This window comes from Sphaeroforma arctica, assembly GCF_001186125.1.
Source record: "Sphaeroforma arctica JP610 unplaced genomic scaffold supercont1.301, whole genome shotgun sequence".
Classification (NCBI taxonomy): Eukaryota; class Ichthyosporea; order Ichthyophonida; genus Sphaeroforma; species Sphaeroforma arctica.
The window spans coordinates 29689-46984 of NW_014040257.1; the positions used below are offsets into that span (position 1 = coordinate 29689).

The 17296-nt window shown below is 44.7% G+C and overlaps 3 protein-coding genes across 4 annotated transcripts in view; 1 reads left to right on the forward strand and 2 right to left on the reverse strand.

The window, feature by feature from the left end:
* Window positions 1-6861, forward strand: part of SARC_04978 — a 7540-nt gene extending 679 nt beyond the window's left edge. The window contains exons 2-8 of one of the 2 annotated variants that reach the window (XM_014301163.1): window positions 570-2777; window positions 3022-3173; window positions 3347-3632; window positions 3746-4041; window positions 4138-4194; window positions 4496-5382; window positions 5570-6861. In XM_014301163.1, the coding sequence (XP_014156638.1) occupies window positions 623-2777; window positions 3022-3173; window positions 3347-3632; window positions 3746-4041; window positions 4138-4194; window positions 4496-5382; window positions 5570-5777 (4041 nt within the window). In that variant the 5' untranslated portion in view covers window positions 570-622 and the 3' untranslated portion in view covers window positions 5778-6861. Of the gene's footprint in view, window positions 1-360; window positions 2778-3021; window positions 3174-3346; window positions 3633-3745; window positions 4042-4137; window positions 4299-4495; window positions 5383-5569 lie in introns of those variants that run through there. The other variant, XM_014301164.1, reaches the window with a different exon arrangement.
* Window positions 6056-12262, reverse strand: SARC_04979 (hypothetical protein; the record flags this gene model as incomplete). Its single annotated transcript, XM_014301165.1, has 9 exons — window positions 6056-6312; window positions 6660-6790; window positions 7040-8291; window positions 8598-8826; window positions 8963-9453; window positions 9782-9921; window positions 10082-10326; window positions 10475-11417; window positions 12090-12262. The coding sequence occupies 9 exons, from the start codon at window positions 12260-12262 to the stop codon at window positions 6056-6058; spliced, it is 3861 nt and encodes a 1286-aa protein (XP_014156640.1).
* A 627-nt stretch (window positions 12263-12889) lies between these two features.
* On the reverse strand, window positions 12890-16484 carry SARC_04980 (hypothetical protein). The gene is made up of 5 exons (XM_014301166.1): window positions 16339-16484; window positions 15653-15890; window positions 14241-15473; window positions 13620-13756; window positions 12890-13283 (listed from the first exon to the last, which is right to left on the reverse strand). The coding sequence occupies exons 1-5, from the start codon at window positions 16419-16421 to the stop codon at window positions 13019-13021; spliced, it is 1956 nt and encodes a 651-aa protein (XP_014156641.1). The 5' UTR covers window positions 16422-16484; the 3' UTR covers window positions 12890-13018.
* Window positions 16485-17296: the final 812 nt, after the last annotated feature.

Sequence of the window (17296 nt, forward strand, 5' to 3'; positions counted from 1 at the left end):
ATAGACTTCCTCGGCAGAATTATTTCCTACATATATTCATACGTCCATCGGCGGAAGTTAATCTCCGCGATGGATGCTGTTGTTCGTCGCCGTTTGTTGAGTTCATGTATACGTAGCTGTTCTTATATTTCTTTATTGACCGTTGCAACTTCTGCTATTGCGTATGCGTGTCCGTTTTCGAATATGTCGTATACATTAAAAGTTTTCATATTAACTTGGCAACAGTTTTGTTTCATTTTTTAGCGTGTGTAAAGGTTAGGCACGGTGCCCATGTGTACCAATGACTTAACTTCGAATAGATACCTACCTACATGCAAAAATTGCGAAAATAACCTCGGTCTGGTTGAATTTTGTATTCAGCGCGGATAGCTATACCGATCAACTGGAAGGTGCAGTTCGAATAGCCTTTGCGCCATGCAGCAGCACGGTGCTAGAATCCCTTCACTTATACGGCCACGAGCATTTGTACCGGTACAGGTCACTTGAAAAGAACCCTGCTAGCAATGATAGTGCAAAGCGTACCGATACTAGTACACTCATCACCGCGCACACCCATCATCACGATACAGACCGAGGCGTTAGCCACGATGACTTGAGCGACAAAGGTGCGTGGCAATGGGCCATGGCTGTGCTCGATATTTTGTTAGCCATCCACTGCACATTACTAAAATCGAAAACGGGGCACGCAGTCTCTGGCAACTCACCTGTTTCACTTGCCAATGCCCGCGCCACCGTCGAGTCGTTTGATGTAACGAAGCGCAGTGATCCTAATGCTGTACAGTTCGGTGCGAATTCGGCAAATGACAACGGGAACGGAGATAACCGGGAAAGTGCACTTAAACAGTCCAGTGTGATGCCGAAATCATTTATTGAAGAGATCACGAGCGACACTACAAGTATGTCTCAGCCAGGGGCGTCGATACCGCGCACCAAGCTGCTTATAGAAGAGATATCAAGCGATAAGACGCCCGTTAAACGGCCTGATGCCGCTCCACCATCACATGCTACAGATAATAAGGACGCGGGCGCACTCAGCTTGAGTCAAAGTATGTCAGTGCGTAAGGCCATACGAGTGCTTGTATACGCCGTATTGGTGCCTCTTTTGGACTCCGAGTTGGCTACGAGCCTTCAGCATTACCTGCCACAAACTGTCGCGGAGGTTGCCTTGCATAAAAAACGTACGAGTAAAAAGGAGCAGCAAAAGGCCAGTGCCAGAGCCAGGCCTTTGACCAGTCCGGTATATAATTTTTTGTATCTACTGGCCGCTAAACACGAAAGTGGCAACTGGATTGCGCGAACTGGCCGTGAAGAAAAACTAGCTGTGGTTGTAAAGAGAATAGCGGTGTGGCTGGGTGCAAAGCAAGGAGACACAACTGAGGTGACATATTTAACTGCTATGCATTTTGCATATCCTGTGCTGTTGTCAGCCCTTCAACTCGCATATGGTGGTGCTGATCCTACCAGCACTAGTTCGAAAGACGATTGTATTGGACTAGACACCACTACTGCAGATCGATCAGACGATTTAAATCCACGGATTAAAATTGGACAAAAACGCAAACAGGATTTTGCCCACCTGCTCGTAGTACTGCGCCACAGAATGCCTCTCAATGTGGTTATGGAGGCGTTTGCACAACTTTTGGCTCTGCGCGACTTACCATCCAGCCTGCAACCTGTGTGTTCTCGCATACTCACGAAATGTCTTATGATGCAAAATGGCGTGCTATGCTTGTTGACCCACCTACTAAGCTCCTGTGAGACTGTCAGCGATGTTACTGCGGCGGCCACTCAGACAATGCGACTAGTTATCAATTGTCCACGTTGGATGGCCAAATCGAAGGATGCCTATTATGCAAATATTTGCACCCAATTATATCATCTGCTACACCTGCGATCAAGCGATAGCTCTGTACTCAATTCTGTTAGTAACATAAGTCGGCGTCTCCCCCACGCTGTGATGATACTCATCCATGGGATGATACTGAAACACCCAATACTGGCGAGGAAACACCTTATTAGCAGAATGTGTGCCGCATTTGATGTCCGCTTTGTTGAGGCTGGCTCGGAGCCGTACAGGCCTACACTCTCGGGCACACAGAGCACGCCTTCCTGGGTGTCAGAGCTTAGGATACCTGTCTCTGATATTTGGCAGTGTATCAATCAAGATGCGCATACCGAGGAAGTGGGCAGCAGCGTAAATACAGCCTTTATCACCACGTGGGACCCAATAGTCATAGAGCAAGCGATACAATTTGCAGTTGAGGATATGCACAAAGTGTTTGTCGCTGGACTATCAGCTAGTGGAGACTTGAACGGTAGGGAGAAAAGTGACATGTTAGGGGCGGTGCGGTCGTACATCCCTATTCTGTTGGCACTTTTCTCCTTCACTGCGGAATATCCCGGAGTGTCACTGAGCACAGCAGTTAATGAGTTGGTGGGTAAAATTCTGAGTGCTATTGATGAAGACGATGCTGTAGAAGCCTTGTTCACGTTTCTCGATCCTGGTGCACGCCCTGACACAGCAGATGTTGAGAGCAAGCAGGACGTACATACCACATTCGAGCTTATGAGTGGGTCTCGTAATGGAGTTTCGTATCGATGGATGCCGCAGACCGAGAGGAACTTCGCACACGATTGTCAGTGCGTGATCAATCTATTGGGCACACTCAAACGCACTGCACTCGCTGGGGAGTTCTTCGTGCGTCTGGTGGAAGCACTGGGCCAAGTGGCTGACGAAACAGACGAAGCCGGACGTGACATAGCAGCTGCAAGCACAGGTGTGGATTGTTCGTTTAAAATTATTGTTTCAAGTCCAGTACACGTGTGCACGAATAATCAGATTTTAAGTATGATCCAAAAATGAACTTTGTTGGCATGTCACCGTGAGTCGCTATATTCTGCGTGTTTCGGAGTGTTAGCAAGTATATATATTCGATTTCATTCCACCCTCTCTCGAACAGATTATCCAGCAGACTCATTGATATGCATCTATATATTTTTTAATTGTATCTCTCCTTATAGGCAATTTTCTACATGGCGGAGGTGGACTATCTGATGCCGAAATAGACCGGAAGAGAAGCTATTTATTGTTGTCGCAGTGTCTTGGGCAACTTGTACAAAGCCTGGATGTGTCAGTGATCAAACGAACCCGTCACGTGATAGTATTTGCGAAGGTACGGCCATTATGTTGTATGCGATGAGGTGTATTCTCACTATGGTGGTCATACATTCTATGAACCCAAGCCTGGGCTCATCGCACGCATGATATGCTTCCACTGTGAACAACTCTGAAAATTTCATATATTTGTGACTCGTCAATTTTCTCAATTTTAAACGCATCATGCAGCTGTTGGCCACTAGCGCAGATGATGAAACTACTTGCATGGCGCTAGGACTGCTGACAACAATACTTACTGGAAATGCCGTCACGGTCAGTAAGGATGATGAGGCCGACATTGCAGAGTTGCGTGGTTGGTTGGAACCGTTTGCCAATCACCCGAATGAGGAAATTGCAGAGATTGCATTAGATCTCATCACAAATATACAGACGAGAAATCCTCTCTGGCAAGAGTTGCAGGAGCAGACCACCAACATCCAGACCGTCGATCACCACAACAGTACAAAACCTGAAGGTAAGGGCCTGGTGGTTTGGCTTTCAGAATCACAAAAGCAAACCTGATAACGCGGATCACAAGAAATCGTGTCATTTTATATTAATGACCTTGTTTGCTTCCCCCCTTTTTAGTTTCAATCGACGCTAGTGGGAGTGGGAGTTCGTCGCAAAAGGCGCAGATTACGGATATCGGCAACGAGACAAAGTCATTGGACAACGACATGGGTCTTTTACCTCCGAGCAAAAATGCAAACTCTGGTACCAATGATGACGCGCAGCCCAGTGCTGCATTGGTGACAGAGTACGAATCATTTTCCACTGCAATGCTTCAACTCAAAGATCCCATGCTGCCAGTTAGGGCACATGCTCTAGTGCTCTTGCGCAGATTGCTGGAGAGAAGGGACGAGTCAGTAAGAGGAAAGGAACAGGTGAGACCAAGGCAAATTGCTTAGCTTGAGAAGGATTTTATTTTCAAGCCTGACAGTACATATCTTTTTCCTTAATGAATACGATTCCTTTTGCAGGTTATCCTAGACATCCTTGTAACGCAAATTCGCCAACTGGACAGCTATATATACTTGGTAGGTAAATGGAGTGAGTCGTGAATACATTGTATGCAGCTAAGACAATTTTGCAATATATTCGTAACCTTGGCTCCTCATCTGCTTTGTTTGAGCTCAACATATCGATAGCTTATTGTCATCAAGTCGTATCAGACTCCGATTTGAAGTCATATCGCTGGAAGTAGCATATGCATCTCGATCTTATTGCAGAAATTGATTGCGATGGGCATTGTAATCGATTAAGTCGCATACTAGTGTGGCGCTTGAAAATGGAAAATGAACAATTGCCTCTCAGACCAATTCTATATCTCATGCTCAGGCGGCGATACAAGGTTTAGTTGTATTATGTCTCGAAGACCCCCTGCATATGATTCCAGCTCTGTGCGAGAAATTTCTCGATTCGGATAAGAAACTGGGCGAGAGTGTACAGGCTAAGTTGGGTGAAGTGCTGTACGGAATTGTTGAGGCTGGCCATGCGCAGATCACAACGCCTTCGGATAATGGTGATCTATCAGAAGATGCGCAGCAGAAGAACGCCACCTCATTTGTTGATCCCAACGCGATTCGGCCTCAACTATCTAAGGCTCACATAAATGTTATCGTTGATGCGATGTTGAAGGTAGCGAACACTTTTCAACCGTCAAATGCGACGACAGATCCTGAAATGAACAACTCAGACCGACAGGAAGCAAAAAACAACCTTGGTAGGGGTGAAGGGCAATCGGATGCAGATTTAATACAGGAGGGCATGGTCATATCCAGTTCCTTGGCTATACTTGCTCGTGTCTGTGAGTTGCGATGTGACGTCGTCGCCCCTCGCGTCACGGAATTCATCGGATGCGTGACCAAGGTAATGTCGACCTACTCAGATACCAGCCGGCTCGAGAGAATAGGCCAGGACGGTACTGCCGATGTGCAAATGGTGACCGTACTGTCCTCGACACAGAATGATGACGATGACGAGTTTAACACGGATGCCACAGACGACGTTCTGAATGAGACTGACCTGCCAGCAGACGTCCGATTCCCTGGTATGAAAGTACATGATACCGATGACGCTGATGAGGATCTGAATGCTGCCGATTCAGAGCACAATGAAGAGGGGGTTAGCCAGAAGATGGTGGTTGACCCATGTCTACTTGTCAGGAGAGGAGCGATGAATCTAGCGACCATGATTTTCCGTGGATTTGATCCATATTTCTTCGCGTATGTCTGTTCCTCAACAAATGTTGGATGATGTAACTTGGTTTAATTGTATGTTTATGGGTTGTATCATGGGCCTAATATGGGAGTACTGAGTCACTGAAAGGTACGTTTTGCTGTACATTCCTCAGGCCGAAAACTAAGACCTCATTAACATCCTTCTTGTCTTCCTCTTTTCATACTTCTATAGCTTGATGGCACCTTCGTTGCCGCCGCTCATCACCTTGCTCGGTAAGGTCGGGACTGATGATGCTGACATCATCACACGAACCCACGCACAAGTGGCGTTGGATGATGCAAACGAGCTCTTCAAGTCGTGGGCTGCATTAGCAGGGTTCACTCCGTCCCAGCCCAGCGACACCAACCGGTCCGTACCTCACCCTAAAATTCTTCAGTGATATGTCGAAGTGGAGAAAGGACCAAATTACTGTTTGCATGCTAAGCACTTCGTGCGCAGAATGTGTCATCTCGAATGCGGCGTCAGGTAAGGTCACCGCCGCTGTTTCTTTGTCATAATCATCAGGGATCGCGCCAATTCGGCAACCTCGCAACTCGCATAGGGTGTAGAAGACAACGGGGTTCGCAGATAGCTGTAGAATAAAGCTCACAGGCACCGTACTCTAGTATCGACATGCGCAACTAGTCTCGGCAAATTATAATATTTCTTATACGGTTGTCAGACCTTGAGGCCGCATTTGTCTTCGAGCAACCTTTGAAGCAGTCTGTCAGATTGCCTTGCAGATTTTTGGAGCCGTGGAAGACAGTTCGGACGACTAAGATACACGTCATCTGCATTCAAATACTCGGGATGAAATTCCAGATGTGGACCCATCAGAAGAACTTTGCCACTGTCCCCGTTGGTGGTTGGCTCATCCGTGCGAGCGAATATGATTGCCGCCGAGCCCTTGTAGGCTGGCTGTATTTGTTCAGAGTCTGCATGGAAATGTCATGACAGAAACGGATTAGCTTGCGTCTATGCTTAACGCTGCAATATCATGAAACCTGGAGCGACCAGATGGTGTCATGATTTGACTCCCAATACAAGCATCTAGTCAGGCAGAAAGTGCAGTTTCTTTTCGACATCGTTATAGACAACGGAACGTGCGCATTACAAATAATGTCTAAACTATCGTTCTCATTTGACCAAATGCCTCTCGTGTTTGCTCGTATGTGGGCAGTCCAAACGCACAATTCGCGAGTGGCAGTGAGGCTATATCAACAAAACTATATCCACGTAGTTATTGTACTTCCTGACAGTGCCAAGAAGCATAAAATCTTACCGTAACGTGCCAGGACCTCGTAGCTTTTAGGGATACTGCGATTGAGATTGGTTCGGTCTGTATCCTCATCACCTGCGTCGGAGGGCGATGCAACCAGAAAGGCACCTCCCCCGTTCACGTACACAAACGCACTGGAATAGTTACAAATGATAGGAGACGCCAGTGTGAATAAAAATCGATCTTACCTAATCTACGGGTCGATGGATCTATTTGTCGACGACAAATACTTGCTTATTTGGCTTATATTCTTTTGAACAGGCTAAATCATGTGCTCGTGTTCATTAGAATGATGTCATAAGCTCGCACTCGTCAAACTGATAGCTCGATATCAATCACCTCAAGCATGGAAATGCCCAATACAATAAAATACGATCGCATACCTCTGGTCGCTTTCTGGCGTATTCTCTCTCGCACCTTTCTCATCGCGTTCGCCATCGCCCTCAGTCCACGTGATCTTGACGGCCCTTGCTCCCTTCTCGCTAGAATAGTCATACTCGCCTACCACCGGACCGACACAGTCTCCGGTGAAGAACTTCAAAGGTCGATTCCCAACCACTTCTAACGCACCCCCTTCGTCAAACAGGACTCGTCCACAGGCCATGTAAGCTCCGGCACAAACTCCGATATACACACCGCCGGCGTGCACATAGGATCTAATTATTTCGATACCGTCCGGTTTCGCTTTACCATCAGAAACCTCAGCGCCGCATTGCGTAGCGCTGAGCTCGCGCAAATAACCCAAGTCAGCACCACCTCCGATGACTAGCGCTGCAGCATCGTCCCTCCACGCACCTAAGCATAATTCTTCTGGAGATATTGATTTGATACTGTATTCAGTTGTATCACATACGCGCGCAAAAGTGCGCAACAGCAGCTCGACCCCAAGTTTAGAAGTGGAATCCGACGAATATATATACACTGTTTCGAGCGGTATTGGTCGTACGGATGCAAAGCTGCTATCTACCAGGACTACTTCACGTAAGCAGAGTCTCTGCTGATTTGTCGCCGATTTTACCTCAGAGTGTGCACGATAGTTAATAGTCTTCGACTCGCAGTCCTCGCCTCCGCAATTCTCATTGCATCTTTCCATTTTAAGTTGTCCTGTAACTGAATCAATACCCCTCGCCATACCTTCGCGTTCCATGCCATTCTTAAACCTCACCCTGATTTTTCTGCCCACAAGCAAGTCAAACGAGCTGTAGTGCAAAGCAATAACATCGTGCAATCGTAATGTCCATAGGGGCTCAAATTCATTACATAGTTCTGCAAGAAATATCTCTCTGCTTACGTCATTCACCCTGGTCGGGAGTATATATCCCAAGCCGGTTGCCAAATTAGTCATATTAAGCATGTTCTCCACTATCTCGTTGCAGCCATATGCGAAAGACATACTTTGGATCAGATTAACTCCTATGCCAACGTAAAATACCACCGAGTCCCCATCTTCCTTGTCACGCTTTGTATTGCTACAATCAGCTTCTACTAAGATACCACATATCTTCTTCCCACTAACCCATATGTCATTAGGCCACTTTATTAGAGCGTTGGCGCCCATTTTCCGCAGTACCGCAACCACTGCAGCAGCTGCAGCAAATTGTAAAGAGCACAGATCGGCCTCCGAGAATACAGCGTCTGCTTATAGAACGAGGTGTGAAAGCAGAATGTTGTCATCAAATCCAAAATACAACCCCCCGAAAGCACGACGAAATACTCTTTCTCAACAAAAGTGGCGAGGAAGAAAATAGTCTTGAAAGTAATCTCACCATGAATGACTAGTTCTTAGGCCTCCTGTAGGCTTATAAATGAAGCATGAACTTGAAAAACAAAATATATCAGAAGCGAACTGCCATAGCAATGCGCACAGTGGAAACCGGATGATAAGACCATCGTCAGTATGCTGCACGCGCTCTAGTTAAGCTCAAAAAAGACAACAATTACCTTGGACGGGTTTCTTGATGATAAGAGTCGTGTAAAGATTTCCTTCGATAGAAGATCGCCACTGCTTTCCATTCCGCCCACGTCCGCTGGACATGGTATCAGCAACGCAAAGGTGGCCATGACATCTTCCGCCAGACATAGATCCACTTGCGACATCTCTCGCCATCTCCATAGTAGACGTGCTGCAGCGTGCACTTGTTAGTTGACGCCCCAGTTGTTCTGTGCGTAGCTGTGCAGTGTGGTATCGATATTTACGTTGAGATTCTACACATAAATGAATAGTTTAGTAACATGAAATAGCAAGCAACAACGACAGAACATGTGCGCTCTTGAAAAAAGGGGTTTGGAAATGGGCTCGTGCATACCGTCGTCAAGAATAGAGATTTGTTGAAGGTGCCCGGAGCAAGATCTACGGAAGGCTGTGCATCGTGGGTCACAAACCCCTGATCAGTCGTCGTTTTAGGGGTTGCATATGCTTGTTTAGTGCCATCAATCACAAATTTGGGAAGATTGTTCTTCATCTCGTTCTCGCCCGTGCGATGTATGTGTGTTACAACGCCGGTCTTGTCCGCCAGAATCCGAACCGTTGTCTTCACGAGCTCTGTTTGATACAGCACCTGACCTATAGCTACATGATCGCCTATGGCTACAGGCCGGGTCCGATCCGACTCAGCGACAGAGGTGATGGGTATATGCTCGCTTGTACCACTTAGATCTCCTATGAGTGATATGGGTGCAGGGAGTGCCTCACCACTGTCCTCGAGAGCTGACAGATACCCTTTTGAAGTGAAGGCGATTTGCTCAAAAAAGCTCCCATTGGTTCGAAATTCACGCGCCATAACTTTTGTCGATGTATCTGAGTACAGGTGTGTAAAGGAAGGGGTGGTATTTAGAACACGTATTCGAACCTTTACATCTTAGAAGCGCTTTTTGCTTCCACACTAAGATGATAACAAAACAAATCGCGCCTTTTCTCTCTCCCTCTCTCCTGCCTGACACACAGATAGAAGCGAAAATGCATAAAAGAGCATCTGGCCACCAGAACATTGAAGAATGCAACTCAACCGGCCGGCACAACGATTTTATCTTGAATGATAAGTTGCTACATTTACATAACCCAGTGTGCACAAGAGGTACAAAAGGTTCCTTGATGTTACCGAACCACGTGAGAGAGAAAAATCTACCTGCAGCTTCATGAATTTTATTGCCGCCCCAGACCGCTTCATCGGAGTAGACATGCATCAATGCGTGGGATTTACGTAGGATGACCTCAAGATCTTGTATCCTGTTCTTGGAGAAGGCCATAAGCATTTCATCTGAAAGCCTATATGTTCATAAAATTGAAAACGAAATTTGATGAATAAAAGTTTTTGTGGTGTGTGATGAACTTCACTGCTGTGCACGTGGTTGGCAGTATTGACATTCACCAAAAACTACTTAAACGACACCACTTTGCAACACGCTGATCGGAAAAACTGTCTTACCCGTTTTTCTCTTTTGCCTTGCTAGATATTGTCTGCGCCAAAAGATAAGCATCATCCAATCCCGAATTCAATCCCTGACCCAGGAAAGGAGGCATAGCATGTGCCGCGTCTCCTACTAAGATGACCCCATTTTGCGCAATGCTTTCGCATACAACAGTGTGCAATGACCCGAATTGTGTGCTTTCAATCAATCCCATCGGCCCGACCGAGAGGTCTGCTAGTTCAGGCGCGCATGTTATCATGTCCTAAATGTGTGTGTTCAGCAAAGTATCAGTATGGTGGCAGTCATTGCTTTAATCGTGCAAAAGCTGTAAATTGCAAATACAAAGCGGACCACTCCATACCAAAAAAAAAGGTGTAAAAAAGTCTCAAAATCAAGAGAAAAAAACTAACCTGGTTCAATGTAGAGGCCGAGACTGTTTCAAGGTACGAGAGTGGCGCGTATACACCTATGTGTGTGTCAGTTCTTTCCTTAACCGGTAGCAGCATCAACAAGATCCCCTTTACACCACACCATATTTGCAGATGATTTCGATAAGTGCTTCCAGCTTGAAGTTTGCCGGCTAAGACTACCTCCCTGTACCCAACATCGTGCGTATAAACAACAGACGGTCTTGCACCTGTCCGGCGACTACAAATATCCTTTATATCTACTTTGCTGCGCTTTCCGGTTTCGTTGCTGACATTGTGAGCTGATCTCGTCGTGTTCAAATTGGGATAGCCTCCGCTGACTATCGTGACATGCTGATGGGTCTGAGCATACTTGGAGGCTTGTGTGTTCCGTAAGTGTTTGGTACCCCATAGGCACCCGCGGACTCGTGAATGCACTCCATCTGCTCCTACCAACAAAGTGATTCCTTCTACTACGCGTGTGGCAGAGTAAGATTTCGTGGGTGTGGCTGTTGACTCACTTACTTCAAATATTGCGGACATGGTTCGATGCCTGGGCTGTGGGTGTGAATCGCTTGCAGAAGAATGTACATCGTTAGCCGCAAACGCCGCGTCCTCTTGCGCGCATATAAATTTAGATCCGTATACAATATCAATGCCTTTCATCTCCACACGTCGACGTAATATACACACCAACAGATGTCTGGAGATACTGAACAGCACTCTATGACCCACCGCGCAACCGCCATCCGGGTCACACTTATTATCGGTATCTCCTTTAGCACATCCACTGCTCTGGTGAGGTTCAGTGACACCAGGCGTATCATACGGGAATACGTTCACTCCACCGTGCTGAGTGTGGACAGCCACACCAACGACAACGGTACTTTGTCTTATGACCTCGTCGGCTACACCTACGTACCGCAGGGCCCGAAGTCCTCGCTCACTGCAATTGACCAGACGTGTTGGTAATACGTGAATCAGAATGTCAGCTGGTCATAGATGGTGATTAATACGCAAGTATACAACTCTTCATAGCCTCTTGTAGTAAACCATTAAACCCTAGGTACAGACCCTTCCAACCAAAGCAATTTATGAAGATAGCTGGCCAACTCAAAATATAGCCAGTATGTATACAACTTGTTAACATTTTGTCATAGCTCTATTCCGCGTCAGTGATTCCACAGCCACTACGACTTCTGACATAGTGCACAACGACAACTGAAAGTCACATATTTGCCCTAAGTTTCCAGTGCGCGGCTTTGTCGTTATTTCGTAAGCACATGGTGACAGGTTTCTGGATTTACACAGATAGCCGTGCCTTTTTCCTAACAGTTCTAGAGCGGCCATAGAAGATACACCAATATTATACATACATGCTCGAAGAATTGTCAGTTATGATATGAAAGTCTAATCCTCTAGTATTTAAATACAAGTGATAAGACGGCCAATTGTAATCATATAAACTGACAGTGATCTCGCGTCCGATCTGTAACTCAAGACTGACGAAATATATTAGCACAATTTACAGTCTACAAGCGGTGCACAAGCCACACAGACAATGCACAGAACACAGAACGAGCTGGCAATCGCAAGTCTCCTACAGCAATACACTTACCAGATCGTGACGTTCAAATTATAGCCTGTTCGTCGTGCTTTTGGATTAGAAGCTGCTTTTTCGTGAACCTCGATCGACACAGGTGTGTTTTTGGTGTCGTCTTCAAGTGACTGTTGCAGCGATAGCGCAGTGCATAGGCCCACTGGCCCACTACCGACAATAACCACTGTCATCTTGATACTGTGTATGGCTTAACTCGAATATGCTTACAGAGATATAATACATGTCCGTATAGCGTATAAAAACGAGAGGGTACACACACGCCCAAATATAATTTCTATACATGTACATATGTATATATAAAATATAATAAAAGCACGAGCATCCTAGTTCCTCCGCCTTCCACCTCAATTGTGACTTGTGTTGTTGGTGTGTAAAATAGGAAATTCTGATGATAGACTGTGATGTCAAAGATGCTTGACACATTATTATGACACCTTGTGAAAAATATCTAAAATATAAATGCGTACTTGAGACAATGAAACACGTATGTGTTTGTGATAAAAAAATAAATACACATTCAACGTGCGAAAGAATCTGAAAGCGTCTGACGCGACCCTATACAGTATACAGCACATAAGCGGCTCAAGCTCTAGTTATTGGACATAGAATAGTACGGACTTCACAGTGTCCTCCCCACTCTGTTTTCAATATTACATCATGCTCTTTCTCTGCTACTTCAAAGGCATGGCTGGCACCTTGTCGATTGGCAAACACCCAATACAGATATAGATATCCCATGTGTACACAGCAGCTCTTCTCCCTGATGACCAGTGTTATGTGCTAAAATTTGAAGCACTCCAGTTATATTTATAATTTATTAAACTAAATACTTATTTACAAATCGTGTGCGTGTAACTCAGGTCCTTTCACCTCATGCCACAGATGGACTCGCAGGGGGTGTTCGCACTCCCTAGCAGAGATTCGATTTATTGTCTATCGCGACCCTTGCGTCCCTGTTTCTTCTTCTCGTTTCTATTCTTATTCTTCACATTCGCATCGGAGTAGTAGTTGCTGGCCTTCTTCTTCGTGGTCGAAACTCGTTTAGCCTTATTAGCAACAGCCGAAACTTCATCATCGGTTTTTGAGACAGTGAACTTATTTTTCTTCGCAGTTTTGCGTTTGTCGACTACCTTTGTTGCAGCGTTCGCCCCATCCGCCACCACCACCTCGTCGGCGGCTAATTTTCGTTTTCTGAACAAAGCAACGATGATGTGATTTAGAATAGCTCTTACAGTAACAAATAAGTACGTGTCTACCAAATAGTCATTTTAGATGCGTATCGTTTCGGGCCTGTCTCTCAGATTTGAACAGACGCCCATCTTTCAACAAACTACACAATACATTCACGGTATTTTTTATCACTGATAGAGGGAATCTACACCATAACAATAAGACATGGAAGATACCTAACCCACGCAGGATTTTCGTAAGTCAAGCATACAGCAGATTCGGCTAGAATGTACACAACAAAATGATATTAGCCATTCCCACAGAGTTGCGCACGCACGATAGAGGCACAACACTCACCTTGATGTAGTTGGTTCTTCTATAGCCTCAACTTCATCGGCGGTTTCCAGAGCCATAACCTTGGCTCTCATGATATCGCCTTCCACAACATCGTTATCAGTGATTGCCGTCGCTTCAGTAGTAGTGAACACGTCGACCTGCAAAGTTTAATCAATAACCGTGAGTGGGAAAGTCTGGGTAAGCTACGCATGCACAAGCGCTCTATACGATACAGCACAGATGTTCAAGTATGTGAACGTCTTGCTTTAATTTCATTACGCCCTACAGTGAAGCAGCTGCGGCACATAAAATTCATTATTGCGTGTCTGCTCACCCCGCGTGACTGTTCATATAGCAAGACTACATACCCTTCACTAAACATAACCATTGCAGTGCTACCGTGCATTGCTAATTCACTAAACGTTCAGGTATGAGGTTGCAATAAGATTACGAAAACACACAGACATGTGATAACGTTATGGAAAATGTACATGAACCCCGATATGGCCCACTCAGCACAAACACAACTGATGAATTTCACTCGATATTAAGTGCATATGCAATTTGCACCACGTCATACACTTGCAAAAGCTCAATTTGCTATTGTGCACACACTCGAGCAAACTTTGTATGTATGCTCACCTCTTCGCCAACAGCATCAGCGAAGACATCATCCCAGTCCACATCCTCAGCATCATCATCAACTGCGTTCAAGTCGATTGCCTTAGCACCATCCTTGGGTGGCACTTCCACTTTCTCAATACCATTCTCTTCTGATTCAGACTCGTCTCCGGTTACGGACTTGACCTCAACCTCCTGTAGCTTTTCCAGCTTCTGCTTGACGCTCAGGTAGTCTGTGGCGGCCTTTTTCTTGCTCTTGACCTTCCCTGTGCGTGCCTCCTCGGCCGCTTCTGCCGCCCGTACCATAGCCTCAGTAGGTGGCACATAATGCGGCAAACGTCCTCGCTGCCAGTCGTGTAACACATTCTTGGCCACCGCTCGTAGATCGGGCTCGCCTCCGGGTAACAGACGTCCACGTTTCTTGGCCATCTGCTCCAGAAAATCCTCAGCGTGCTCCCAGGTGTCCACGCCATACGTCCGTTTGAGGTGATCTTTCTTAACACGGCCGAGAACTTCTTGGATCGAATCGTCGGGGTTCGTGATTTTTTCAATGCGCACCACACCCTTGAGGATGATGTCCGTCTCGGAATCGTTCGACGGATACACAACTCCGGGGCAATCGATGAGGTAGATTTTGCGGAACAAGGTGATGTACTGCCAAACTTTGGTTTCTCCAGGGATGGGTGCAACTTTACACACTCGCTGCTTCTTCAAAGTGTTTATAATGGAACTTTTGCCCACATTGGGGTACCCGATGAACCCTACTGAGATCTGCTTTTTTTCTTTGTGGAACTTGCCAAATTGTCGCAACAATTGGATCAATGCTCCCTTTCCGAACGGATTAGTCACACTCGCATGAAAAGCAAGTGTTGGGTACTCAGCGGAAAGCACCTTGACCCATTTCTGCGTTACCGCGGGAGGTACAAGATCACACTTGTTCAAAATAAAGACAAGCTGTTTGTGCGGTTTCTCCTTCTTCAAGAACTTCTCAATATGCTTTGTTCGTGTACCTAGCGGATTACGCGCATCCAGTACCTGCACAACAATATCTGAAGAGTCGATGACTTTGAACAACTCGCCCCAAATACGCTTAGATTGACCTTTGGTGAAAATAGTATCCATAATCTCCTCTTTGACACCCTTATTATCAACGACTACGTTGCTATCCTTAGTCACTTCGTAATTGTCTTCTTTCTCCTCTACTCCTTTTACAAGCTCATCTAAGCAGCCAGTAGCGAGTTTAGGGCGTTTTCGCTGTGCATAATTAAGGAACAGAGAAAATGTAAAATATCAATTTCAAGCTTTCACAAACGGCCTTCGATCATGCAGTCCCCGTAATCGAAACTTTGATTTACATTTTCTTCGCACACAAGGTATCGACGATTAGAGATTGGTACAAATAGAAATATCGCCGAACTTCTTATTAACTCTACCTGTGCTTTCTTTCCGAAGGTGGCATCAAACGTCTCTGTGTCCAACAGATGTGCACGTGCTTGCTTAGTAGTTTCAGTGAGCAGTGACATTGGTAGCTTGCTTTGTTTGAGCAGCATCTGATAAGGATCATTCACTTTTTCAGCCATTGCCTCTCTGAAAGCTTCCAATTGCTTTGGACCTACAACTCGCGTATTGCCGAACCATCTTCTGTCAGGCTGTACACGGACTTGAGTTCCACTGCAGAATACAATCGTAAGAAGTATGCAAGTTAGGAAGAGAACATGCATTGTCCTTTCTCAATTGCAAAGTATCAACCTCCTGAATCAACAGCACATATTTGCGACCAAAGAGGCAGACGAATCTCCCTTTCTGTCCCTAAATATTTTGTACGTCGTGACTTTTTGTTTCAATAAAACACAAGAAGAACGATCGTGCTCAAGACGTTCCTCAACAACCCTTTAAGTGCGCCATGAGATAGTAGCGGGATATGGGGAGATGAAATTGTTCAGTTCTTTACTACAACTTCTGAGTCCGACAACTTTGACAGCAACACAACACCGCCCAATCTGACATCCAGGTCCAGTTTCCTTAATAGGCAACCAATTGAACAAACGCAAAATGAAAGTCGATGATAGAAAAATGCAGCAACAGTAATTGTTCAGATCGATTTTTGCAGCAAACACACCTTGGCAATGCCGACTGGAATGGAGCGGGAGTTGTTATGCGTCCTTTGGTGTCACGGATGGCTTTGCCGCCAGACTTGTACATTTTCAAGCGGTTGATAGTTGCCTTATCACGTCTGTTCTGTCCTCCTGCACCGCCCTCATTCTGCTCAAATAAAACATGTCGGCAAAGTTAGTAGATTTTTGAAAACCTGCTGGTGCGATCACAAGATATTTTTGAAGGATAGCAGCTATGACATCAACAGCAAGTAGTCTAGCGGTGATCATCGGTGCAAAATCTACCTATACGAGTAATTCCGTCTAAAAATGCATATATTTATATACATATACATACATACACACACACACATATATATATATAAAGTATATACATCCACACAAATATATATATATATATATATACAATATATGCATGTATATTATACAAATACATATATATATATAAATACACATACCCCTGTAGATATCCATATGTATACACATATACATATATGTATATATATACATACATACATATATAATACGGTATATATGTATATGTATACATATATATCATGCATGTGTGTATGTAAGTTTGTATGCATATATGCATGTATGTATGTATGTATACATTCATATATAGATATATATAAATATATAGGTATATATATATAGATATATATATATATAAATACATATACATATCGACAAATATATAATTATATCTTAAATATGTATTTATGTATGTATGTGTGTGTGTGTGTGTATATGTATATATATATATGTATATGTCTAAAAATACATATAGACATACACACATTCATACATACATACATATAAATATATACATACAAATATCAATATATATTCATGTAGATAGATAGATATATATATACGAGTATAGAAATATATATATATATATACAGACATATATACATATATGTGAATATATATTGATAAATGTACATATAAACCCACTAT

What these genes read in the sequence shown, in the direction of transcription:
- SARC_04980 (XM_014301166.1), bottom strand. Translation starts at nt 16,421, where the DNA reads ATGTACAAGTCTGGCGGCAAAGCCATCCGTGACACCAAAGGACGCATA. An exon ending in CTGATGCTGTTGGCGAAGAG is followed by an intron (nt 13,757 to 14,240) that starts GTGAGCATACAT and finishes TAAACTTTGCAG; the next exon opens with GTCGACGTGTTCACTACTAC. An exon ending in GAAGAACCAACTACATCAAG is followed by an intron (nt 13,284 to 13,619) that starts GTGAGTGTTGTG and finishes TGCTTTGTTCAG; the next exon opens with AAAACGAAAATTAGCCGCCG.